At 44.3% G+C, this 27,784-nt stretch overlaps 1 protein-coding gene across 3 annotated transcripts in view; it reads right to left on the bottom strand.

The window, feature by feature from the left end:
• Nucleotides 1–210: 210 nt before the first annotated feature.
• MPPED2 (metallophosphoesterase domain containing 2) overlaps nt 211–27,784 on the bottom strand; it is a 175,831-nt gene continuing 148,257 nt past the window's right edge. For all 3 annotated transcript variants that reach the window (XM_081240070.1, XM_081240071.1, XM_081240072.1), the window contains 3 exons: nt 7,984–8,099; nt 4,335–4,448; nt 211–1,485 (listed from right to left, as the gene is read on the bottom strand). In XM_081240070.1, the coding sequence (XP_081096196.1) occupies nt 1,367–1,485; nt 4,335–4,448; nt 7,984–8,099 (349 nt within the window). In that variant the 3' untranslated portion in view covers nt 211–1,366. The remainder of the gene's footprint in view (nt 1,486–4,334; nt 4,449–7,983; nt 8,100–27,784) is intronic.

A 27,784-nucleotide genomic window follows, 5' to 3' on the forward strand; every position in this document is an offset into this window, starting at 1 on the left:
TGCATAGGAATAAATCCCTCCTCCCTCAGCACTAAACCATCATCTTCCCAACCAGCCAACCCTCCAAACAGCACGGATTTAAAAATCTTGCAATTTTATTTGCATATAAAGGCCGCTAGATATAGAATATCACAATAAATTTAAAGAAACAACTGCTTTCCTAAATTTCATTAACAAGATAACGTAAAATAGAATAAAGCTCAACAGCATTTACAATGGGAAAACAGAAATGACTATTAGCGACAATATTTTGTGCTAGCGCAGATTGCATCGACACACAGTGCAAAATGGGGGGTGGGGTAGGGAGAAGGAAGTAAGAAGACAATTCAGGGTATTTAAATATAAAGGACAACTAAGCCTTATTTTAGTCAGCTTCCATTGCATCCATTTAAATCTATACACGCCTGCGACTGTACCTAGAAGTAACTCAAGCTCTTTAAGACCTTGAGTTCTGAGAAAATGTGTCAGCTCCTTCGGACTTCTGATGCCCTGCTTCAAGCACCCCTTTACAGTTGTACTGTCCTTGGCAATATTAAACTCCTAACTTAGTCATAATACACAAAAAATATTTATATATATAAACCCATATTGAAAAGGAGTCTGTACGCTCTTTTTTCTTTTTTTCTTACTGCATGAAATACCTGTTCTTGACAGATTCCATTTCCATATTTTTAAAGCTAAAATAATTTAAAAGAAACAAACATACAATGAATCCTTGTATAACCACAATATGGATCTCACTATCTAAGCCATCCTCTAAAAGAGGGCCGTTTTCTTCCCTCGACACAGCTTTTTTTATAGTGACAGTGTTGCAGAGAAGTCTTTTCCATGCCTACTTCTGTTGAAAAGATTGTTCTAAATCCAGGCCACATCTGCAAAAAAGAAGCATTCCCAAGAAAAACAACAACAACAACAAAACATCAAAAAATAAAATACTTCAGACAATACTCTTAAACAGTTGTGCAAATCTGGGTGGTTTTTAAAACACTGCCTACCTGTTTCTTTTTTTTTTTTTTTTTTGTCTTTTCTTCCCCCAGCTTAAAGCATATTAAAATAAGACTTTTGTCACCTTTTCAAAAGAAAGCTTGGCTGTCCTTTGGCGAACACTAACAATTTACAATGGCGTGGCCTTTGAGAAACAGAAGTCATTTTACAAATTCACAACGCTCCTTTGATTCCAAATGGATGCCCCATTTAAAAAAAAAAATAAAGAAGAAGCACAACCTCTAGCATCATTTGTGTTCCAGCAATTTACAAAAAGAACTCACATGATCTGGAAATAAACAAGGAAGAGAACGTAAGTTTATAATTAGAAAAATGGCAGTTTTTAGACCTTTCCTCACATTCCAATTGGGCATTTGGAGGTTCAGGAACCCTGTGGGTTTGGAAGGTCGAATATAATTGGAGGGTTGGTCGGTTGAAAGCTGACTGTACACGTTGAGGCATTGATGTACGTTGTGTAACCGTCAGTCATAATGCCGTAACCTGTGAAGACAGAGTGTCACACTTACTGTAAAATATACAAATAATAGTGACTCAATGCAGGGCCATCAGACAAGGAAAACAAAAGGTCTTTGCCAGTGGACAGTGAGATGAAATTCAGTAGAGCATCCCCCAGATATTACAGCTTTCAGAAGCTGCCTCCCGATTTTATTTTCTTTAAAGGGAGAATCCTCTACTTCCAAGAAAAGTGATTCTTCTTTCTTTATTTCAACACTAGATTTGTTGGGGAGAGGGCTGTGATTTCTCTACTAGTGAAAATAAAGAAAAGACACCTTTTCCTCTTCTTAAAACATGATTTTCATTTCAAAGCCCTTGTATTGACTACTGAGTTCCAGGGAAGAGAATGAGTAACATAAGAAACCCCTCAGGGGCAAACACATCCATCATCCAAACCTCAAATGGGCTTCAGGACAGGTGAGAAGGGAAAGAGTATTGCATTGGGAGTTGGGAGAGGTGAATGCTTAGCTTCCTTACCTATAAAATAAGCTCTAAACTGCCTCAATGAAAGTTAACAAAAAGTGACCTTATCTTACTTGAACTGTGTGGCTTTAATGCTGAGTTCCATTTCATTCAAAAGAATCAGGTAATCAAATGTCCAAGTGATCTGGACACCAGAGGACATTGCTTCCTACGCTTACCTGGACACTGGATCAAGCAAAAACACTTCCCATAGGCAGTATAAACCTCTTGTGACCTATTGGAAGAAAGCTAAGAAAGTTTCTCTGGGTCTTTAGTAGGTATATTCCTTTTATAAGTTTTAACATGTTGAAATTTCTAGCAGGTTTGCAAATTTGCACATTTCCCTGGATACCTTATTTTGTCTTACAGCCTCTGCAATTAAGTTTGTAATTCTATGTTGGTATCAGGCTCTTATGGCACAGAAAAATACGTCTGTGAAAAAAGAAAATTATCAGGACTTATAGAAATAACTGATAAGATTTTTTTCTTCCTTCCATTTGCTAAAATTTCTCCAAGTAAGCCTGTGGAGAGCTTAATGAGGGTCAATGGAAAAATTTCTTAAGAAAGGAAAAGAAGCATTTCAAATGTGCACTGTTTAGTTCTGGGGTCATAAAATCTTGTTATCTCTCTCCATCAAGAGGTTGGTATTTGCCCTCTCTCTGCCCTCTTCAGCTGTCTTAAGTGAATAAAAGCAAGACAAAGTTTATTTGAATATGATCTCCTCTCTTTTAAGCAAATTTATTATTTTGGGAATTTAGTGGAATTCCCCAATTGTCTGGCTAGTTTAAAGCTAGTTAATGATTTTTTTTAAAAAAAGATGAAATGCAAACTTATAGGCACGATGCAGGAATTCAAACCTGATAACTGCTCCCCAGAAATGCTATTTAGACACCATCTCCCATCCTATTCCCTCCCCGCAGCCTGTATCATGCCTTAGAGAAGTGCCCTCCTTTTCAGGGAGTATGGCTTAAAGTCAGGGCAGGATGACATCCACTCTTGGGGAGCCACCTCCCTCTGCCACTGCTTTCCATCCACTCAGCTCATGCCTGACTTGGAGCAAGATGGACTTTCTCTGGCCTCTGTAGGATGATTTTCAATATGCTGTTTATTACCTGCCTAGCCAGGAAGCCACTGGATTGAGGGCTTTGAAAAGCAAACTTTACTTTTTGCTGTGTCAGGCCTAAACTCCTCACCTGTTGCAAGTTCATAAATAACTCCAGAGAACAGCCGTAAGCAGGGGCTGGAGTCAATATGGAGGCTGCCTACATACATGCACCCACTGCACACAAATGTCTGTAACCAGGAGAGGCCGGTACGGCCAGAAAACCTAAGGCCTGCTGAAAGAGGCCTCGGGTCTGTCCCAAGGCCCAGTTACCCCTGGTTTGAAAAAGTCCGGAGCGACAAAACTACAGTCCTGAAGGTTCCCGTGAGGCTTTCCGGTTCTGTGAACTTGATTCTAGATTACCTGGGAAAGCAGAAAACAGCAACTGGACCAGTTCCCACCTAGGGGAGATTTAATTATGCTGTTTAACCTCAGCCCGAGCTTATTGCACTGATGATTTCTGGGAAGTCTGAAATGGTTTTCTGAGATTAGTAAGGAAGTGTCTGCCTGCACATGTGTGGGTTCTGTCACTTCGGTTCTGTATCTTTCATTGTACATCCAAAGTTATTTTTTAGACAAAGTCTTGTCTTCCTGGGTCTTTGTGTGCATTCCATATGAAACACAATATTTAGGTAGAAGAAGACATAGAAGTTATTTAGTCTAAAATGCAGGCGATTTCTTCTGATGCTCTTAAAGAGAAGATCTGTCCTGTATTCCCTCAGGGCTTCTCTACAAGCGGTGGTTATCAAACATTCTTCACTGGAGCCCTGAGATTCCAGAAATTGTCTGGGGTTAGTGCTGGGTTTTCCAAAAGGTGATTTCTTTTTTTTTTTTTTTTTTTTTTGCGGTACGCGGCCTCTCACTGTTGTGGTCTCTCCCATTGCGGAGCACAGGCTCCGGACGCGCAGGCCCAGCGGCCATGGCTCATGGGCCCAGCCTCTCCGCGGCATATGGGATCTTCCCAGACCAGGGCGCGAACCCGTGTCCCCTGCATCGGCAGGCGGACTCCCAACCACTGCGCCACCAGGGAAGCCCCAAAAGGTGATTTCTTACTCTCCACTCTGCTTAAAAGAGAGCAGCTCCACACAAAACACTTCTCAGCTTTACATATGTGTTTCTCCTAAGATTTCATCTCATGAAAGGGTTCTGCTGGGAAAAAGAGTTTGGAAACCACCACGCCAATTACTCCTGGTGTAACTAAGGTCCCCACTGTGAATGAGATCACGGATAATGACCCAACATGTTGTGAACTCCTTTCTCCCTGTCTTACCTTCATGGATTCCACCAAACACATGGAGTTTGGGCCGGACTCGCCTCTGGACTGTGTTTAAAAGCTCCACGCAGCCCACTCTCTGAAGCTCCTTTGGAACCCAGTCTCGAAAACCTAAGAGTAAAATGCAATCAATACTCTTAATTTTCTGTCTCCAGGTAAGGTTTCAGTTAGACTTTCAGGAAGCCATAACTCACAGAAGGTTTATTACATGATCTGTAATCCTAGCCTCTCCATTAACGCTCACAATGGCTTTTAAGGAACTTTTCACTCGTCACTTTGTCTTCTTTAGGTTCTTGATTTTTTTTTTCTTTTTGGTTTCCCTTTTTTTTTTTCTTCCTGTTAATTAACATTTTTTTTTTTCTGTGAGGGATTTGATTTATTCGGCCCTGGGTTTCAACTCTTCATGGGCCCAATGACCTTTATTCCCTGTAGTCCTATAAGCTCTCTTTTTCTCTCAATTCAGTTACTTTCTCTCTCTCTCTCATTTTTTTTATTGTATCTGTCTTATAGCAGTCTACTTCAAGATGGTTCAAAGAAGAAGGGCTAGCAAGGGCTTCCTGTAAACTGGCCACAAGATACCTTGCTCTCTTTATTTTCTTTTTCTTTTTTAAATTTTTGGCTGAGCCATGTGGCCTGCAGGATCTTACTTCCCCGACCAGGACTTGAACCCGCACCCCCTGCAGTGGAAGTGTGGAGTCTTAACCACTGTGCCGCCAGGGAAGTCCCACCTTATTCTCTTTAGACACATCAACTCTTAACCCTTGGTTCCTGATGACCCAAGCTTGGGAATGCCAAGTTCCTCCTCCAGTCTCCTCTTCAACAATAGTGCAACCACGGTGACCCTGTGGTGGCATGCAGCAGGCTGGGGCTGATTGACTATCTTATGCAAAAGCCACTTAGTTCTAAGTCTAATGCAAAAAAATCCATAAAAACTGACATCAATTATAGCAAAAGTCAGCTATCTGAATGATTATGGCCCGGAATGGAATCCAGTCAACTCAGTGGGATGGGGTATAAAGAAAGCAGATAGGACAAAAGGCTAAATCATAATCAGTGGGAACCCATTCCATAGCTCCATTAGTTGATTTCTGCTATTCAGAAATGATCAGGCAGAAAGGGACAGGCCAGCTTATTCCACTTTGTTTGGCAAACGGTAAAAATGAAGGTTTAGCATCTCTGTAAAGACGTGTTGGCTCGTGAGCAGCCAGAAAATATGGGAAAAACACCAGATACAAGTAGGGGCCCTATAAAAATCCAATCAGGGATTTCAAAACTTTGTTAATTAGAGGGAAAAGTCTCTAATCCACAGTGATTGGCATATCCCCTCATGGATGTGTTTTTCTTGAAGAGGGAAAACATCTCATTTCACATGCAATCACCTAAGAAAGTGTCTTGCTCGTCCCATAATAGTGAAGTCCCATGTGCCATGTCTCCCTTAGCAGAAGAGAATTCAAGGTCAATCCCCACACCCACCTCCTACCTCCTAGTCTAGAATGTTCACAAGAATCCCAATAACTACACTGATTAAGGCTCAACATTACCTTATGAAAACTTTGCCTGACATTTTATTTTGGAACTCCCTGATGTAGATCTTACTCTGCTATATGCACAGCCACTCTCTGGATTACTCCATCTTTACTACAAAGAGAGGGATGGTAGCCTCTCTATGAAGAGTTCCTGGAATGGGGCTTCCCTGGTGGCGCAGTGGTAGAGAGTCCGCCTGCCGATGCAGGGGACACGGGTTCGTGCCCCGGTCTGAGAGGATCCCACATGCCGCAGAGCGGCTGGGCCCGTGAGCCATGGCCACTGAGCCTGCTCGTCCGGAGGCTGTGCTCCGCAACGGGAGAGGCCACAACAGTGAGAGGTCAGCGTACCGCAAAAAAAAAAAGAAAAAAAAAAAGGGTTCCTGGAATGTCTGAATTCTTTGGGGGCCAGAATGCCACTTGCTTTGTACCAAAATTAATGACTTGATGAAGTCTGTGAATGAACTGTTCTGTTCAAAGTTTTATTCCAAATGTAAATGTTTCTATGCTGAGGATGCCCACGTCCCTTACAGTAAACAGCCTAAGGGGGATGAAGCCTGCACCCAACTAGGCTGCTCAGGGGAAGGATCAAGTTGGCTGGGATGTGGTCTCTGTAGGGTCTCACTGTGTAACTCATGCTGAGCAGAATATTCAGCCAGCAATTTAATGATCTGGTTAGTCTCTAATGATTGCAAAATAGGGAACTTAATTAATCATGACTTGATAAAGGTTATTGATAAGTATAATCTTGTAAAGTATGGAGGGGGTAGGATGGGGTAGGGAAAGAGCAAGGGGATGGTGATTCTGAAGCTCTGAAAAAAGTCAGGAAGTGCTGATGTTGTGCAAATCTGTACAAGTTCCCTGTCTGCAACAGAGCTGCCTTCCCTTCTCTTGCTTCCCTCCCACCCCCCCCCATCATGAAACTGTGCCACTGTGGCTCATGCCCTGGTCCTCCCTTCCGCTGTTTCTTTGTGAAACACAGAGCACTTCCCTTGTAAGGGCAGGAAGGCAGCACTAAGTGGCGTGAAGGGGAAAATATCTACAAAGATTAAATTCACATTAGGGGATGCGTGTTAGATTTTTTATTTTTCAGGCCGACAGAGGAGGGAAGTGACATGGAGAGTAACCCCAAACCACAGGAAAAAAAATGATGAACATCATTTATTTTTGTACTGTTTTCCTCCTCTCTCCAAAGCAAGATGATCACGAAAACTTTTCTAGCCCTTGTTGAGAGGATAGATTTCATGTTATGTGGTTTTTAATATAATTTTTTAAAAGAGGAAACTCTCCTACTAAAAGGGAAACATCTGGATTGCCTGAGCATACCTTAGTTTGACGAGGAAGGCTGCTGGTGTAATAGACACCCAGTAGATGGGCAGATCAAGGTGGTAGTCCTGTTTGAAAAATGTTCTGTGGCTAAGCCAAACCACTAACAAGCTCATGAATAATTAGAAGATTATTACATAAATCAAACAATCACCTTCTGACCTATAATCTGGGTGACTGAAGGTAGCTTTGAAGCATATTGGCAATCTAAACCTGGATGTAGGTTCACTGTATCTATAAGATGAGTATCTTTAAGTAATATTCAACGTAAGTCCTTACCAAACACCTTAGCTAAAAAAAGAAAAAAAAAAAAAGGATTCTTTTCTTGTATAATTAGCTCGATGTTATACTTAAAGATCTCCTAGGTTCTACTATTATATGGGAAAGGAAAATGAACTACTTTGAACGAAAATTTCCATCATTTCATTACCGTTCAAAAGCCCTGTGATTGGGAGGTCTGTGTCTTCCTTCCATTCCCCATCCCACTCCCTCACTCCAAAGTGAATATAGTTCTTAAAATAAATTATCAAGCTCCAAAGATTGTGGTGCTCTATACTCATTTGATTTTCCCTGACCTGACTAAATCAAAAAATTTAATTTCAAGCACACCTGTAAGCCCAGCAGAACTGCTGAGTTCAATTATCATACTGGGTTTCTTTAAAGACACTGACTTTTCTTTTTGTATTCACTTTTTTTTTTTTTTTGGAGGAAAATGATTATGTCCCTGAAGCATTATTCATTATGCTTGGGGAAAAAAGGCATCACGTATGACGAAAGCACACCTTTGCTTCACTTACCGAGAGGAGGTCCGTGTGTCATGAGTATGTCGACACCCTCGGGGATAAGGTTCCACTTGTCCAGCAGAGACTGACCTCTGGGCAGGTTAAAGCCCCAGCCATTAAACCACGGGGTCCTTTGGGGGAGATAATGCACATGGTATCAGGCCAGCAGAGCCAGTTTCTGCTCTACACTATTTCTCTCTCGCACATTCCCCCCTGGTTTGCATTGCTCTCTTTTCTCTTTTTGATGGTTGGCCCTGGCAGCAGGATGCTTTTTTGTTGACGGCTTCAAAACCAATTCATTTGAAAGCAAGTGTGGAGCCTACAAATTGTTCAACTAGAAAGAGGCACAAGAGCCTTTACAGTGGAGACTTTCCCAGCAGACCTCTATCAAAATCTTAACAATGCTTTGTCTTCCCCCAAATCTCAGTGCTTCCTAAAGATGCCCAGCCCAGATCCGAAGCGTGTCCATCCTTCCTGTAGTGCCTCAGGGCTAAGAAATTCCATCAGTCCTCCTTCTTCCTTCCCATCACCGTGGAATGGATTCACTAGAAAGATTCTTACTGAAATCCTTGGGGAAAAGGGCAAGTGCTCTGAGGCAGAAACCGCCACACATAGAGATGTTTTGAACATCCCGGACTGAGAATGCTGAAAATATACTGCGGGGGGCGGGGGGGTGTTCTGAAAGGTGAGGTGGGACACTGAACAAAAAGCCAAAGTGGAACTTTCCTCCGGTCACCAAAGAGAAGATTTCTGGGGACACCCCTGTTCACTCTGGAATCCAATCTCCTGACAGTGAATGTGAGCATTCCACCCTCTCGGGAACTTCTGCTCCAGGAATAAGTTTCTGAGATTGATGCTCTACGTAGAAACGAATGGCGTCTTTGTCCATCCAGTGAGCATTTCTAACTGGAGCTGAAAACGTCTCTACCATTTATAATAACGGGAGAATGATCAATTTTTCTCTACAAATACTACAGGCTACATCACATCAGAACAAAACAGTTCCCAGTGCTGTCCTATTCCCAAACATCTAGATGTAACCATTATTTTTTGAAACTGACCCTCTTTGTCCTGGAGGAGAATTCCAATTTGCTAGGGTGTATGCGTCAAAGACAAGTTGGTCAATATTCTGGCTAAGCCCAACTTTTCCCTTCAGCTTAAGCTGCCTCTTCCACGCCTACTGAGAGAGGTAACCCTGTGTACAAGAGCACCTGGTCTGTCACAGCTAATCAAAGAGGGGGCGTTATTATTTAAAGCCAATCATGGCCCAGACTAACCAGTGTCTTTCAAGACTCTGCACTCAGAAACACTAACCATCATTCATTTGGTGGTGGGCATGCGTAGTCAAGGCCAGAGGTGAAAGGATGGCCCCTGAAAGCCATGTGAAAATCCACCTTACAGGTAAGAACCGCAGTTCCCACTGAGGTGCCTGAGAGAGTAAGTTCCAGAGATAAGAGACTGTGTGGCCTCAGCTAGAAAAAGAGAAACCAAGGAAGCATCTGGCTTGGTCCCTAACCATCTTCCAAGTCCCTGAGCCATCCTCAGGAAGCTTACTTGTAATAACAATAGCTATATAACAACAATAATCATTATTAAAGTTATTATTTATTGAGTGTTTGCTCTAGGTCAAGGTACTATTCTAAGTACTTTATTTGTACTGACACACTGAAGCCTCACAACCAGCTCATGAGGTGGGTGCTGTTATTAACCACATTTTACAGATGAGGAAAATGAGGTAAAGAGAGGTCAATTAAATACAGCCAATAAATTGGACATAAACCCAAGCAGTTTGGTTCCAAAACCCAGACTCTTAACCTGCATGCAATTCCCCTTCTTATATACTACCTGAATTAACTTACTACTTGCCCTGAGTGAGCCCCCTCTGCACTCTTTCAAGTTTGAGTGTCTTATTGCTTGAAGCCAAATGAGCACTGGACTAAAATAATACAGCCATAAGATGCTGAAGTGCCCACCAATGGTTTTTGCCTAGTCAGCTCTTTCTGCCTTCTTTTGGTAACAACATTTTAATTTCTTATGGAGTACCTTTCCCTCCCCCTCTCAGCACATGTGCTCTGGTAAGGCTGACTCATCCCTGCTCAGAATGAAGCACGTATGGCCTCTCCGTGAGCAGTGATTGGTCTGGGGATGTGCATATGACCCAAGTTGGGCCAATGAGCGTCATCCTCAGGATTTTGTTGGTGCTACCTAAAGAGAAGTCATAGTTTCCTCTCTTTCCTATCTTGAGAACTACGTGAGTCTGCTACTGCCTGGGAGCTATCTCAGCCACCATGCGGATAGCTTGTGCTTGAGAAGCAAATCACCACAAAGAATGCCAAGCCAAGAAGCAGAGTGCCTTGATGACCTTGCTGGACACGGGGAACCAGCTGTGCCTGAAGCCAATCACATTTTTCTTCCAAGTATATAAGCCAGTAAAATCCTTTTCTTCTTATTAGCTTGAGTTAGATCCCGTTTCTTGCAACTGAAAGAGTCCTAATATATACAGTTACTGTATTTAGTGTAGAAACGACCTATGTACCTATTGGCAATGATTACCCATCCCCCAAGATGTCCACGTCCTAATTCCTGGAACCTATAAATATATTACCTTACATGGCAAAGGTGGATTAAAAGTTTGTTTGGGAGCTAATCAGCTGACCTTAAACTAGGGAGATTATCCTGGATTACCTAGGAGGACCCAGTGAAACCACAAGGTCCCTAAAAGTGGAGAAGGGAGGTAGAAGAGGAAATTAAAGAGGCGCAGTGTAAGAAGGACTCAACCTGCTGTTGATGGCTTTGAAGAGGAAGGAAGAGGAACATAAAGCCAAGGAATGTGGGCAGCGTCAAGAAGCTGGAAAAGGTAAGGAGAGAAAACAAATGCTCACACAGAGCCTCCAGAAAGGAACACAGCCCTGCCGACACCTGGATTTCAGCCCAGTGAGACCCACGCCAGGTTTCTGACCAACAGATTGTGAAGTAATAAATGTGTCATTTTAGATGAATGGATAAAGAAGATGTGGTATATATACACAATGGAATACTACTCAGCCATAAAAAAGAATCAGATTTTGCCGTTTGCAGCAACATGGATGGACTTGGAGGGTCTAATGTTAAGTGAAATAAGTCAGACAGAGAAAGGCAAATACTGTATGATATCACTTACATGTGGAATCTAAAAAATGCAGCAAACTAGTGAATATAACAAAAAATAAGCAGACTCACCAGATATAGAGAACAAGCTGGTGGTTACCAGCAGAGAGAGGGGAGGAAGGTAGGGCAATATAGGGGTAGGGGAGTAAGAGGTACAAACTATTAGGTCTAAAAGAAGCTACAAGGATATATTGTACAACACGGGGAATATAGCCAATATTTTATAATAACTATAAATGAAATATAACCTTCAAAAATTGTGAACCACTATATTGTATGCCTGTATATATAATATTGTACAGCAACTAAACTTCAATTAAACAATACATTAAAAAATAAATATATGTTGTTTTATGCCACTAAATTTGTGGTGATTTGTTACAGCAGCAATAGAAAACTAATACGGTATCTAAACTGTCTGAGCTGGTTATAAAGTCCACGGAGTGTGAGTGGCCTGAGTCTCACCTGGTACACAGCATGTGTTCAATCAACACAGCCCTTCCACAGCCACACTGTCTTGCTCAGCTAGGTGCAATGCTTTTGGTTTCCTCTGAGGAAAAGACAGTGCTCACTTTCTTATCCCAGTCTGTCAGGGATGCACCAGGCATCATGGGTATGGGGGTGAGGCCTCATAGAACCTTTCAGAGCTTAATGAGTCAACCCTGCTCTCTCTTGCTTTCTAGGACTCCCGGACGGCAGGATCTTAAACATTTTCATTAGACTCTAAAATAGAGTTTTCCCAGTTTGGGATACCCATCTTTCCCCTTTACTTTACAATAATAACCCTCTTCCAAGATCTGTTTTAAAAGTAAAAAGAAAAAAAAAAAAGACAAGTTCCGAACCCAATGAAGACTCAGTGAGCATTCTGGCATGAGAGAGAGAAAAATAAGCAAAAACATCTGTTTTCCTAGATTTTGCAAACAAGCTTCTGGGCCTATGGTTCCTGTCTGAATGGCGAATAAAGAAGGGTTTGAAAGAGTCCCAAGCACACCCAAGTAGTTGGTTCAATGAGGGGCTCTGATTTCACTGCCAGAGTCTGAGGGCAGTCAGCCCCTGAACCCCGAGGATATCCCAGGGGCTTCCAGAGTCAAAGAACGGGACTTATTTTTTTCACTCTTTCCAGTTTTCCCTCATAGAATTTTCTCTTGGAAACCTACAGCCCTATCCCCCCAGGAAATGCTCAGTTTTACAAGTGCTCTGTAAAAGATTAAGGCAGGTCCATGGTCTAGAGGTCCCTTAAATTTTATTTGGTTAATGTTAAGCCTGTGACAAAGCCCAGACATTTCCAAGTTAAGGGTAAACTTTGAAAATGTTGGGCTTTTCTTTTGACTCAAACCTGTATGTACATGAGACAGAGGTTAAGTTATATGAAAGCGAACATTTATTAAGCCCCTAATACGTTTTTTACGTAGGGGTTTGGTTTTACATAGGCTATGACATTTAACTCCTCATAACAATACTTGGGCTAGGTATTATCAGCTCTGTTTTTAGATAAAAAAACTGAAGATCAGTGATATCAAGTAATTTGTTCACTTTCTTGGGATTAGTAAGTGGTGGAACCGAGATCTGAACCCAGATCTGCTGGCTGCAAAGCCGGTGTTCTTTCTTTGCACAATGCTGAACTAAAACCTTCCAGCCCAGTTTTGGTTTTGGCTCTCACATACATAAAGTAAACAGAGCTGATCCATACGGTCTCTGAGGCTGTGCACTGTGCAACTCCAGAGGGCTCCATGGCATTGTGTGATGGAGGTGGCTCTTAGTGAAAATGCAGTGTGAATTCAACAATGCTGGTACGGCTTCTCTGGGATGCTTTCTGTTCCTCTAGATCCCCTAGGTCAGGCCTTTTCCATAATACAGTGACCAGGAAGTGGGAAAAGCAGCCCAGTGATGGGCTCCAGCATTATCTCAGCATGGTGTAATAAATGGGGCATACAGAAATGGGAGACCCATGTGCTAATTTGCATTCTGGCATCAATTCACTAATGCACAAGACCGTTGGATAAGAGAAGGTCCTCAGTGGGCCAGTTTCCTCATCTGAGCAAAGAATGAATGGGTGAATGTGATTACAGGAGTTCAGGATTGCTTTTAGGCTGCAGAAATCTTATGCAGAAGCCCCAGACCCAAAGCAGGTATGTGCAGGGGTGTTTCTTGCCAGGGGACGGGGGGGAAGGGGCTCTGAACCTGTTCACTCACTCAGCCCCCTCCTCCTTTCTGACCTACGCCTCTGAGCACAGCTGGCAAAACCTGACACTTGATAATCTTTCTGTGATCTAGAAATCCCCAAATTCTGTCATTCTGTGCAGGCTATCAATGTTCTGAGTAACTGCTGTGAATTGCCCTCAATGAATTACCTAAATTGCCTGTAAAGGACCAAGTCCAGTGTGGGAGAAATAGCTGCACAGAGCAGAGACCGACTGTGTCAGCATCAATGAATAATGCTTTATCCAGTCGAGTTTCAACCTGAAACACGAAACCCCAGCAGTGAGCCCCCCAGGAGTTCACTGGAAAACGTGTGCACAGCCGACCTCCCGAGCCCCACAATGAGTTTTGTTCTGTAGCAGTGGGGAGGCGAGGGGGGAAAGGAGGAGGAGGGAGGAATCCAAGGGAACAATGTCTACTGCCTTGGCCAAGGACTTAATAATTAGCTGTGACTAACAAATGCCACATGGGAACCGACTTGTAAGAAAATGTCCCACAAAGCACCCTATTGCCAGTGGGCCAATCCGAGCCCACGACCGCCCCTCCTAGACAGGGATTAGAAGATCCTGGAAGGAAGGGGAGTACTTCAGCTGCCTGAAGCCAGTGGACCGAAGACTCAGATGGATGGAAGCTGGGGATGCTTTCAAGGCGCCCTCCCCCTTATACTCAGAATTAGAGGCACTTGGCCTCTCGGGGCTGAGAGTCCAGGGGCAGGTGCTGCGGGAGTTCACATTGGCAGAACTTGTTCCAAACAATGTCAATACAAAACAGGTTTGCTCTCTGGAAGCACGTTGAGATTAAATCGCTGCAAAGGTCATCTGTGTTTGCCGTACACAATGCTGTGGTGTGGGCGGAAGGGAGCTGCTGGAGCATAAATCCCAGGTTTGGACAGGTGAATGGCCGTTCACTCCCTGACCAACTTCGGTGGGGGCTGGGTGCACCCAAGGAAAGCAGGATTTGGAAATGAGCAATTGGTTCTTGTTCAGCTCAGATGGGCTACTCAGGTTCACTGCCCTGGTGTTGGTCAGTGCCGGCAAATTCCCCATGGACCCTGGGTCCTGGGCGGACTGCATCACAAAGACTTGGGATTCTTCTGAATACAGTCTCCTGGGTGCCCGCTGCAGAGATTAGGGCTTGGGATTCTGCATGAAAGCTGCGAAGGGGAAAAGTGAAAGCTCACGAACACCCAGACTTAATTAAAGGGCTGGCGTGTTGGCTGTGCCACTTAAAACTATGAGAACCTGGGGGTTTTGTAAAAGTTAGCCATTCTTGTTTTGGAGGCAGTGGGTACGAGTATGTATTATGGAGTCAAACAGACCCATGTTCAGTAGGTCTGCGACTTACTGGCTTCTCTGATCCTGTCTCCTCATCTTTCAAAAAGAAGCAGAATATCCACCCACGTGGATAAAGTGAGATAATGAGATAATTTATGTAAAACTTTTGGCAGAGAACTGCCATAGAGTATTAATGTGCAGCTTCTAATTTATTATGATATACATTGGCAGTGTGTGTGTATATATACACACAAACACACACAAAATTGCTCATGTTATTTTTTTCTCTCTAGAATTTCTCAAGCTATGGCTCATCAAATCATAGACCCTGCTGCTCCAGACTCTGGAAAAGTCCCCAGTGCGTAGGCAAGCATTACTAGATGGCTACATAGAGCCTGATTTCCTCCGGCTGATTACTTATTAAAAGGCACTTCCTCAGCTCACTTTTGAGTGGAAGTTTTTCAGAAAGGCACTCACTCCCTCGCCTGCCGGCTGGCTCAGTCTTGCATAGACAATCCTGTGGAATGTGAGATCACAAGGTAAAACGGTTAGTCAAGGCTGCTTAGCCAGCAAGTACAGGTGGCTAGATTTTGACAGGATTTTAAATTGGGGAAGTTCAAGGAAGGGGTTCGCTTTGGGTCCTTGGAATATGTATAATAGGGGCTCAGAGAGGTTCACTGGAGGAATCGACACACTACTAATTAAAGCCATCACCACCGCCTGGCACCTCTGGGAAGAAAAATTCAGAAACCAGGAGCCAGTTTCCACAATCCCTTTCTTTTCTAAATGGTGGTGCTTCAGAATTACAACCTCTTGCACGCCCGGCACTCCCAGCCACCATCGGCCCCTCTCCGACTACACATCACACCAGGTCCAAGGGAAGCTAATTTAACCACCGCTGGTTAAAATCACACTGCACTTCACAGCGCCTTTCACATGCCATGAAGCTGTCATGATAATTCTTGATCTCTGGCTCACCTGACAGCTCAGCCCTCCCTTGACTGCAAAGCTTCCCATCAGTTAGAAATAGCAGTTTCCCTGGCACCAGATGTGTCATCCTGAATATCCAGATGAAAGGCAGACACCTGCCCCGCTCCCCTCCTTGCTTCCCTTTCTCTCCATAGCTCTGGAGTGGAGTTTGTTGAAGAAGCCAGGCTTCTCCCTCCCCAAGTCCCTCCACTCGGCAGCCTGGAAGTTACTCTTCAGTGCAATTAAAAGGCTGTCTTGCATTAGCCCATGGAAGAACGTCACATCTTGTGCAGCAAAGACACGCACATGGTAATTGACATCACTAGGAGAGAGATGCAAAGCTTAACTTCAGGGCAAGATTGACACCTCTGGGCAGCTGCCTGGGAAGCCTGCCTCACCCAAACCAGGACTCAGCTGCCTCCAAAGGGCAGTGCCGGCTTCTCTCACACCAGCTGTCTAGTCCCATCACTTCACTATGGCTTTGTAGCTTGGTCTTTTGTTATAAGGTCCTTGGGATGAAAAGAGATCCTGGTTTTTTTTGTTTTTTAAATTTATTTATTTTAGGCCGTGTTGGGTCTTCGTTGCTGTGCGCGGGCTTCTCAACGCGGTGGCTTCTCCCGTTGCGGAGCACGGGCTCTAGGCATCTATGCTTCAGTAGTTGTGGCGCACGGGCTCAGCTGCTCCGTGGCATGTGGGATCCTCCCAGACCAGGGCTGCATTGGCAGGCGGATTCTTAACCACTGCGCCACCAGGGAAGCCCCCAAGAGATCTTGTTTTGATAAAGGGAAGGCCTGGTTGAATAATATGGTCTGCTGCCATAGACAGGATAGGAACAAATCATACCCAAGGTAGTCACCTGAGGCCCATGAGCTACAAATAGGGGTTTCGTAAACCAAGGCAGCACACACCGCTGTCTTGACAAACACGCCGACGGTGTCCCCTTTTTGTAACAAATAAGGAGCGAGTGTCAGAATTAAGCCTGTTACCCATTTTCCTCTCTTGCTGGAAAGGAGATGGCATAAGCGGTGTTTGCTTTAGGAGCCAAGAAAAAAAAAAAAATAACCACCCTGACCTGTTTTTGAACTTGGTGTGCCCTGAATTATTAAAAATAATGTTACAGCATTTGCCTGGTCCTCCCAAGCATACCTGCCTTTAATCTTATAAACAAGTTCACAGCATGAAGAGAAAGATTTCCAATAGATTTCCTTCCCATAGGGTTGTGAGGGAGACTATTCCCATCCATCATGCAAAGAGCCTGACAGGGGAGAGGAAAGACCACGGCAGGACTTCTGTCTTGGTGGGCAGGTGAAGTGGACTTGGGGTTATGCCCTGGTGCTTCCAGAAATGGCTCTTTGTTTTGTGGCCAAGGAAATCAGAGGACCAAGTACCAGGGTACCCTGACCACGATGGGCCTTGATCTGAGCAGCCCTCAATGGAACCTGCGTTGATTGATATCTAATCCCCAGCAGGGAGAATTCCTCAAAGAGGGACATCAGGGCCAAGTCTGAAAGGAAAAGAAGGCTCAGTGGGTGGAGAGGAGTAGAAAAAAGAAAAGCAGCAATCATCTTTTTTTCCACTAACATTTATTGTGGTAAAACATATATAACAAAATTTAATATTTTAACCATTTTAAGTGTATAATTCAGTGGCATTAAGTACTGCACAATGTTGTACAACCATCACCACTATCCATCTCCTGAACTTTTTCACATCCCTGATAGAAACTCTGTACCCACTGACAATAGCTCCCCATCTCTCCCTCCCCTCAGCCCCTGGCAACCACCATTCTGTTTTCTGTCTCCATAAATATGACCACTCCAGGTACCCCATGTAAGTGGAATCTTACCATATTTGTTCCTTTGGGTCTGGCTTATTTTGCTTAGCATAATATGTTCAAGATTCATCCATGTTGTAGCATGTATCAGAAATTCATTCCTTTGTGTGGCTGAAAAATATTCCACTGTATTCCACTGTATGGGTATACAACATTCACTTTTTTTTCATCTAAGGTTTCTGTAAGTCTAGGATATGCCAGGCACTAAGCTTGGCCATAAGGCATCATGGATGATGAGTCTGAGTCCCTTCCTTCAGGAGGTACACAGGTACTGGGTTGAAAGCTCAGAGGATGGGATCAATATGCTCCTTCTGGGGCATTTACTCATTCCACAGACATGACCTGGATGCCTGTTATGAGCCGGGTTCTAGCAAGGTCGTTGCTAGGAATACAAACTTGAATACAGTTTCCAGGATAAACCCAGAGCTCACCATTTCATAGGTTAAGTTGCCCTGGACAGAAGTCTTTAAATGCCGGGCTTCATTCCAAAATAACCTAATTTCCAAAGAGCTTGGGGAACGTCAAAATGATCTGAGAATGAACCCAGCAATTCCAAGTGCAGACTGGATAGGAGGTGACCTGAGGCACAGCTGGCAGGACTCTGCCGGGGGGAGGTCTCCTTCCACTTCCTCCTGCACACTCCTTAAGAAAGCTCTGCAGCCAACACCAGGACCATGAAACACAGAACCACATCCTACTAGAAAATAAGCCTGCGAGGGCAGCGTGCGTCACATGCCTGGCTGGCTCTAAAGCAGGGGACAAACAGGACAGGGAGGAGGCGGGAAGATTGCCAGGTACTCAGCAAACTCAGCAGAGAGCACCTGCCCCCACCCCTACCCTGTAGACATGTCACAGAAACCTAGCCAGAAAACAGTATTTTTCTAACTTAGATTTCCCAAAAGAGTAAGAAAAAGAGGAAAGGTGGGTTCAGGATTAGCTGGATTTGGTCTTGTTACCCAGTGAACTCTTAAGAATTGATGTAACAGCAGGGATGGACTGATAAAATCTCTGCCCCCAAATAGGGGATAATACAATATTTTATTATGTTTAGTTTAGTTTAGAATGTGCCTGTGTTGAGCATGTGTTGTCACACATTTATTTTGCTAATGCTGGTTTCTTTTTATACAATTTCATATTTGGGGGGACCAGGGGGAGGACTGCAATGTTAAGAAAGCCTGCTCCTGAAAAAATAGACCCAAAGAGAATAAGTGATAAGTGGACCATAAAATACTAGGCAGCCAGTCATTAAACGTAACAAGGAAGACTGGAAGTTCAATGACTTTGGCCTGGTTCACCACCGTGTCCCTAGCACCTGGCACAGAGAAGATGCTTAAGTATTTGTCAGTTGAACTGACTAAGAGTGAGTGTTCATGAAGAGTTTGTAACTTCATGAGGAAATGTGATGGTTCTGTGATGGTTAATGGAAAAGCCAAAGCGCAGACCAGTATGAACGCAAGGATGTAAAAAATGCTTAGAGAAAAGAAAGCGATCAAGCTGCTAAATGGTTATATCAGGGGTGGGAGGAGAACCAGGAGTGATTTTTTCCCCTTCTTTCTATTTGTCTATTATTCTCTACTTTTTCTATACTGACCACCTATAATTTGGAAAAAATTTATCCAGTGTAAAAATCTCCATGCCGTCAAATGCAACTTGAGCAGGGATGGAGAAATTTGGAGGATTCATTATCTACTTAGACTGCAAAGCAGTTTCTTCCAGCGGGTGAAGAAACTGGTGGATTTGGGGGACTTGAGCTCAGGAAGCTGATGTATGGCTTGCCTTCTATCTCTCCCCTCCCCATTACCATTTGTGGGGACAGAAAGTCATCCTGAGCAGCAGAGTCTTTTATTCATTCAAGTAATTCAATACACATTTACTGAGCATCTGCTACATGCCAGGCACCAGTCTGCTGGGGGTGGTTCATCTTACTGAGGGATTTCCGTTTCACTGTAGATAACATTATATAGCTGCATAGTACTTTACTCATTACACATCATTTTCACATTTATTAGTTCACAATTACCCCCAAGTGGTGGGCAGCGTATTAATTATAGAGAAAACGGTATACAGAAATAGGAATTTTAGTAACTTGCACAAGGTCACCTACAGCTGAGGTGGCATGGACATAATTCTGTACTCCAGTGATTTCAAATGAATGGTTAAAAGTTAAACAGGTCTAGGTTCAAATTCTGACTATTTTCCACTCAGCAATGTGACCTTGGGCAAGTTCATCCGTCTGATCTCAGTTTTCTCATCTATTCAGTGGAGATAATAGGACCACCCACACAGGTTTATTGTGAGGACTGACTGTGGTCGTGTATGTAATGCATTTCCCAGAGTGTTTGCCCTATATTAAGAATTCAATGTGGGACTTCCCTGGTGGTGCAGTAGTTAAGAATCCGCCTGCCAATGCAGCGGACACGGGTTTGATATCTGGCCCGGGAAGATCCCACATGCCATGGAGCAACTAAGCCCGTGACTACTGAGCCTGTGCTCTACAGCCTGTGAGCCACAGCTACTGAAGCCCGTGCGCCGCAACTACTGAAGCCCGCGTGCCTAGAGCCCGTGCTCCACAAGAGAAGTCACGGCAATGAGAAGCCCGCGCACCGCAACGAAGAGTAGCCCCCGCTCGCCGCAACTAGAGAAAGCCTGCGCGCAGCAACGAAGACCCAACGCAGCCAAAAATAAATAAATTTATTAAAAAAAAAAGAATTCAATGTTAGCTCTTGTTTCATCATTATGAATGTTAATATCATTATAAATATTAATATCACCTACCCTTAGGTGTTTGTTCCCTAATTTATCTTCTTCGTACCCTCACAAAGTGTACTTCTCTCTCCCTTTCTCAGATTTACAATGTAGATACCAAAGAACTGAGCGGATCTATCGCAAAGCAATGAGTGGCGGCATCTGGATACAGGTGGGCCAGCCTCGGATAAGGAACCGGAAGGCACTGACTTGGCGTTAGAAGACCTGAGTGCTAGTCTAGGCTCTTCCAACTTACTTGCTACAAAACCTTGAGCAAGTAACGTCTCTGATCTCCTGTTTCCTTTACTGTGCAAGGGGGATAACGATTTTGATGAGACTTGCAAGCTTGTCACCCAAATGCCTACATAAACGAGTTTGCAGCTATACAAAAAGTGCCTTCTGATGAAGTGCCTTCAAATTCCCATATCACTGCTGTCTGTGTTGCCTGCTTGTGCTGTTTGAAAATCTCAGAGGGGCCAGAATAAGTGACAAGTAGGTCAGATGTATGTTAAAGTGCTGGCCTCCATTTATCTACCATTTTGGCTCTAAACGACGAGTTTCAGTCCAGACCGATTTAGTAAAGTGAGGAAACTGTGGCTGCGAACTGGCAGGACACACAATCAGAGGAATGAGTGAGAGTTTAAGCTGCCCCTTCAATTCAGAGGTTAAAGCGAGCAGACAGACCCCGGTGTCTCTGTCGCTGTGTGCCAGCCAACCATGTATTATTAATTGGGCTCAGCAAACGTTATCGAGCACCTTCCACTGCAAGGCTCTGGCAAGGCCTCCAGGGATCTAAATACAATGCAAGACCATCCCAACCTGCCATCTGGTAGGGATAACGAGATAGTCACCAGCAAAACTGTTCTCCCCATCTCGGCCCATTAAAATTCTACTGAGCCCTTAAGGCTCGTTATTTTCCCTAAGAAGCTTTCCCTGATCCCCTCAGCACTTTCTTTAATCATCATTTGTGGAATTTCTCATACTATGAGTTATTCCTGGCTTGTGTGTGTACGTGTGTGTGTTGAACTTATTTCCTACCTCATTCCAACAAGCCTGTGAGTCAAAGTTGTGCTATGAATATGCCTACGTTCCCCAATGGATTGTAAGCCATGTCCTATTTATACTGGGGACCCTGAGATCTAGCACTGTGCCTGGTACATGACAGATGTCAAAAAATATTCATAATAATGAAAAAAGCAAGAAGAGTTTAGAATAAGTACCTAAGGGAGTGATCCAGATAATAAGTGTGTCTGGAGGTTAGAGTAGGGCAAGATAGATTAAGGTTTGGGTTGTTTAAAAAACAAAGGCCATTTAAAAATACTGGATTGGGGGCTTCCCTGGTGGTGCAGTGGTTGAGAGTCCACCTGCCGATGCAGGGGACACGGGTTCATGCCCCGGTCTGAGAGGATCCCACATGCCGCGGAGCGGCTGGGCCTGTGAGCCATGGCCGCTGAGCCTGCGTGTCCGGAGCCTGGGCTCCGCAACGGGAGAGGCCACAACAGTGAGAGGCCCGCGTACCGCAAAAAAAAAAAAAAAAAAAAAAAAAAAAAACACAATAAAAAAACCCACCAGACTTTGTTTTATAAATAGAACATTGTTCAAGGTTTTCTAGAGGTGTCTGCTAAAAATAAAGAGGGTTACAGTTTACTTCTTTATAGCTTTCAAAACAAAATAAAACAAAACACAAAAGCCTGAGCTTAACTAAATGTGTTATATTTCTATTTTGAAAGGCATCTTTATGTGAGCCAGCCCTGATTTCTTGAAACGAAATTCCTCAGAAATTAGATTTCCTATGTTTATACAAGGTGTGCCTATGTAAAGTAATGACACCAAAGTGGTTTTTATTTTCAGACACAGGAGTGTTTTGTTTTGTTTTAAACACCTGCCCCGGAATGAATACAACTGAATGTTATACTTCCATCCTATACAGTACTCACACACGTCCTCTTTGAAAATTGCTCACTTTGAAGAGTACGATAAAGATTTCGATATATAAATTCTAGGTTATCTGCTCACATCTAGACAGCATTACTTTGAAGCTGAACCCACTGGTCCCCAAATTGTGAACTGACTGTGCTCTAGACTGTTTCTAGGTAGGCTGGTTGGAACTTAAGTGTCGTGCTGTGGAAACAACACCACGTTCCCAGGCAAGACCCCGGGAGCCAAGCTAACTCATGACTAACAGACAATGACACAGACAATGCTAAGAGCTCCCTCACTGCTTAGAACAACGTGAACTTGGCAAAAAGCCTACTTTTCAGCTCTGGATGCTAGGGATTCATCTGTCCTTGCCCTGGTGGGATGGGGGCTCCCCAGTCCCCAGTTCAGTGGTGGCTCTGGGGCCAGGGGCAGAGACTATGAGTTAGACAGAAGTGAACTGAGGTTTCCTGGTGTAACTTTCCAGGGCAGTATTTCCCATACTATGTCCAATAGAGCTGATTCACTGGGAGTGTTCTGGATCACAAAGGGTTTAGGGTTAAGTAGGTTTGAGAAATGCTACCGCTTACCCCCTCCACTTTGGGGCTGTAACGTGAACGCTGCCACAATAGCTCCGAGAAACCAAGCAGGAGAGAAATGTTTATGTAACTGAACATGTTCCAAACATATCAGGCCCCTATGAATCCTGTCCCACTTTTTTCTATGATGCCTATTAATAATAGCTAACATTTATTGAAAGCGTACGATGTGGGAAGAAGGTACTGTTCTAAGCACTTCACATGCAGGAACTCACTTAATGCCCACACATCCAACCCTTTGAGGTGGAGGCTAAGAGTAACCTTATTTTATGGATGTGGAAACTGAGGCAAAGAGAGGTGACAGATTCCCAAAGTCACACAGAGACCCGTGTTTAATGACCATGTCAAATCAACCCTGGAAGCCAATCTCCTTGAAAGTCCTTTTTCGAAACACTGTCCAAGGGGCAGGTCCAGGCTGCCTCAGTTGGCCCGTCACCCCTTTCCTTTCTTATATTAGTTCCTCACCTACATTAGTCCCAGCCCATGAGTCTTTAAAAAGCTGGACTTGGAAATCTTCTAAGGGTTACAAGTTTCCCTCTTTTGCAACAGAGACAGACAAAGTCTAACAATGGGTCTGTATTCACAAAAGAGATCCATGCTTCAGAGAAAATCAGGTTTACTTTATCCTGGTGTATTAGTTTCCTACTGCTGCTGTAACAGATTACTGCAAACTTATAACAACACACATTTATCTCACAGTTCTGGAAGTCAGAAGTCCAAAATCATTCTCATCTGACTAAAATCAAGGTATTGGCATGGCTGGCTTTTTCTGGACGCTCTAGGGGAAAATCCATTTCTTGGCCTTTTCTCGCTTCTAGAGGCCACCTGCATTCTTTGGTTCCTGGCCCTGTATCACTCCGACCTCTGCTTTTGAAGTCACATCTTCTCCCAGTCTGACCTTCCTGCTTCTCTCTGGTAAAGACCCTTGTGATGATACTGAGCCCACCAAGATAATCCAGGATAATCTCCCCAGCTCACTGTCCTTGATATAATCACATCTACAAAATCAATTTTGCTATTGTAAGGTGACATTCACAAGTTTTGGGGATTAGGATGGGGACATCTTTGGGGGGCCCTTAGTCTGCCTACCATACTGGCACTGCACTGCTGGGGAGCTGAAGAGGAAAATGGGGACCTGGAATTGGCAGGCGGTGGGAGGGAGGAGATGGAGATTCCTTTGGGGCCCCGAGTTCCTGCTACAGGGGAAGGGGGAAGAGACAAGGTCATGGGGCTTCTCCCTTCCTCACCTGCCCCCTTCAACATCACCAGCTCAGCTATGATGGCCCCTGAATAGCAGAGGAGAGATGAAAAAGGAAGGCAGAGCTGCACTTCCCAAGCAGGTGTGTGTTTATCCCCAAGGGGCGGGGTTCTATGCTGGGAACACCTGAATCCATAGACCATCCTGATTTATCATTCTGGAGAAATAATTTTCCTTAAAGATGTTGAGATTTTCAAAATTGAAATCACTTTTTTCAGAATATGACAAGCACAGGCATATTTTTGGTTCTGCTTAAATACAAAACTTTAAGAATCTTGCTGGTTGTCAGAGTGTATGAGATAACACCATCTACCTCAGTGGTACTAGGGATGTTTAAATAAATACCGACTCAGTGCTTGGATCAGTGCCTGACACATAGGAAACTCTGGTGGAGCAGGGGTTAAGAATCCGCCTGCCATTGCAGGGGACACGGGTTCGATCCCTGGTCCAGGAAGATCCCACATGCCGCGGAGCAACTAAGCCCATGCGCCACAACTACTGAGCCTATGCTCTAGAGCCCACAAGCCACAACTACTGAGCCCGCGTGCCACAACTACTGAAGCCCGCGTGCCTAGAACTCGTGCTCTGCAACAAGAGAAGCCACCGTAATGAGAAGACCACGGACCACAACGAAGAGTGGCCCCCGCTCACCACAACTAGAGAAAGCCCACGCACAGCAACAAAGACCCAATGCAGCCAAAAAAATAAAATAAATAAATAAATTTATTAAAAAAAAGAAGAGTTACAATTCGATGTGATTGTTGTTACTCCAGTACCAAAACAATAAGACAGTCATCTGCCAGGTGCTTTCACTACACTGCCTCTTTGTAGCCTCACAACAACCCTATGAGATACAACTGCTACTTTTTCTGTTTTACAGAGGATCAGATGAGGCGAGGTCTACAGTGTTTAAATCACTCCACAGGGTCACACATCTGACTGGTAAAGTCAGGATCCCGACTCTCCCTCCAGAGCCCACAGTTTCAGCATTTGCACCTCTCCTTCAAATCTGCTGCTCCGGTTCCTCTGGAGCCAGCAGAGCATGTCACAACCACGAGTTAAATCAGAATTAGCAGAGCCTCCGTGTGAGTTCCTAAGGAGCTCTTGCTTGTAGGCTTTCTGAGTTAGTAATTCTGCAAAGAACACACTTCTGTGTACTTCCCTGTTGGGGCCAGTGTCTTAGAGGATGAGGGAACCAGAACTGGTATCCCCCCACTCTTCTCAGGTCACCTTTCCTCTCCAGGGACACACCATCTCCTGTGAGAAATGGCCCCAGCCTCTGACTAGTCAAATCCTTTCTTCTCAAAGCCTTTTAATGAACAGTGTCAAATGTGGCACTGTCTGACTTTTTCAACAAGTGGAAATTTCCAAGCATTAGAGCTTTGCTCACTTTCCCTAAAACAAAAAGCTTTGAGCCAGTCGTGGCAGTGACAGTCAATCACAGTGGCTCTACATTTGGAAGAATACCTAGTATACACACATTTGGGCTGCTTTAGAGGATGCTGGCTAAGCACACCACAGGGAGGAAGGGGGAAAACGTATTTCCCCCAAACCACCACAACGGTGAAGGACAGGAAGTTTGCAAGCCCAGGAGCAGTGACGCCCAGCTGGCCAGCACAGCCTGCCTGCACATCATTCCTTTCTCTTCCCTAGACTGGAGTTTCTCTGGGTTTTGTGAGCTAGAAGTAACCAGGGGTTTGAATTTCCAGCTTTGTCTTTACCAACAACTGTCAAAGTCCCCATGTTAATCCACGTGGGATCAATCTGTAGATGGCAGAGAAGGGATTTGGTCTCAAGTCAGCCTGTCTATAAACTTCATGTTTTTCTCCTGACAAGATAACAGGACAGGGGAGCTCAGGAAAGCATGTCCAGACTAGCACTGTAGCAAAACACTCCAGGCAGGGACCAAGAGACCTGGGTTTTAAACCTGCCTCTGAATGATAAACAGTTGTGTCACCTGAGGTCACAGCTGCTAAACCCTTGTATGCAGCCGTTCCTTCATCTGCCCATCAGTGGGTAGAGGGCTGAGGTTCGGCATACCATTTTTTTCACCGTCTGACAATGTAATCTGCCAACCGGAGAGCACAGAGCTTGGTGTATCAATTACTTAATTTTCTTTTGTGTCTGTCTCACTCTCTTAAGCTGTCAGCTCTATGAGGGGAGGCATTTCTGTCTTTGCTGTATTTCCAACAGTGCCTGCCCCTTATTAGATACTTGAGAATTATTTATGGAACGCAAGAAAAAAGACTGGAGAGGGAGCATGATGTAGTGCAGTGGTTTTCAAACTTTAGGGTGCATCAGAATCGCCTGAAAGGCCCATTTCAAGGTTTAGCAGGGGTCTAGGGTCCTGAGAAGGTGCATTTTCCAACAAGGTCCCAGGGGCTGCTGCTTGTTCTGTGGGTTCTGAGACCTACTGGTATTGTGGAAAAGAGCTGGCTTCTGTGGCAGCTTCATCCAAATCCTGGCTGTCGGCTTCTTTCAACTCTCTCAACATCAGCTTCCTCACTTGTAAAAATGCAGATACCAACAAGAACCGACCTCACAAGATTCCTGTAGGTAAAATACTTCCAACAGGGCCTGGTATTTCAAAAACCTTGTGTTTGCTAGTATTATCGGGAGATTTTTCTCTCCTGCTTTGATGTTTTAGTCTGTATTTGTATTCGTTCTTCCAACAACAAAATGAGGATATATAGTTCGGAAATCCTGGTTCTTACCTCAATAGTTATTCTGCATGCTACTAGGGACCAGCTTTTACCCATTAAGATCTATATGGGGCTTCCCTGGTGGCGCAGTGGTTGAGAGTCTGCTGCCGCTGCAGGGGACATGGGTTCATGCCCCGGTCCGGGAAGATCCCACATGCCGCAGAGCGGCTGGGCCCGTGAGCCATGGCCACTGAGCCTGTGCGTCCGGAGCCTGTGCTCCGCAACGGGAGAGGCCACAACAGTGAGAGGCCCGCGTACCGCAAAAAAAAAAAGATCTATATGGATTTGGACCTATGCTGAGTAACAGAAAGAGATGTCTCACTTAAGAAGTCAATGTACCTTTAGCCTTTTAAGGTGACTGTCTATATTTCCCCAATCAGGCAACATCTAGGTTCCAGTGATAAATAAAGAGGTCACCTTCTGCCTAGAGAGAGTGGCCATGACAGTCATCTCTGGATGGTCAAGGCCATGATGGATATCACCTTTCTGAGACCGCCTGGGCTGGCTGTGGGAGGTGCAGAGAACTTCCTCTATTTAAGCTGGAGGAAATTAAAACAACAATCAGATTTAAGTGGCCTCTATCAGGAAATTAACTTTAATGGATACTGTCATCACCAGGCCTACCTCAGAGTTGCTGGGTTCACAACACAGGGATGCAATAAAAAACCAGGCCTAGACACTGAGTTACCTACCCGCAACTCATGATCAATCTTGTCTTTACTACTTTATGTTTACTTTAATATGTTCCTCTCCCTGTTCATTCAAGCTTTTCTATGATTCTGTTAAACTGATCACAAACCTTTGCAAATGATTGCACACCTTACATGAGACGGAAGCTCCACTGGGAACCAAAAGATGGAATCGGTTTTTGCCACTTTCTCTTAAGCGAGATCTGAAAAATTCTCTCTTCTCCATCATATTCCAGCCCTAGAATGGAGCAGTCCTTTCCGAGGGTGCTTGGAGGGGACTGCCCTGTTTCTAAGGAAGTCCTTTCCTTGAAGAAGAATGAGAACCTGCCTTGTTATCTAGGCTACATGATCTGGGGCTCTTCCGGATCAACACTCACTTGAATTCTAGACCCAGTCCAGTCTCCAGCCTTCCTCGACCCAGCTGGCTTATGAGAATCTCCCTCTATTCAAAACACCTCCAGATTTTCCACTGAAATTCAGGCC

Source organism: Mesoplodon bidens (assembly GCF_964165515.1).
Source record: "Mesoplodon bidens genome assembly, chromosome: 7".
Classification (NCBI taxonomy): domain Eukaryota; kingdom Metazoa; phylum Chordata; class Mammalia; order Artiodactyla; family Ziphiidae; genus Mesoplodon; species Mesoplodon bidens.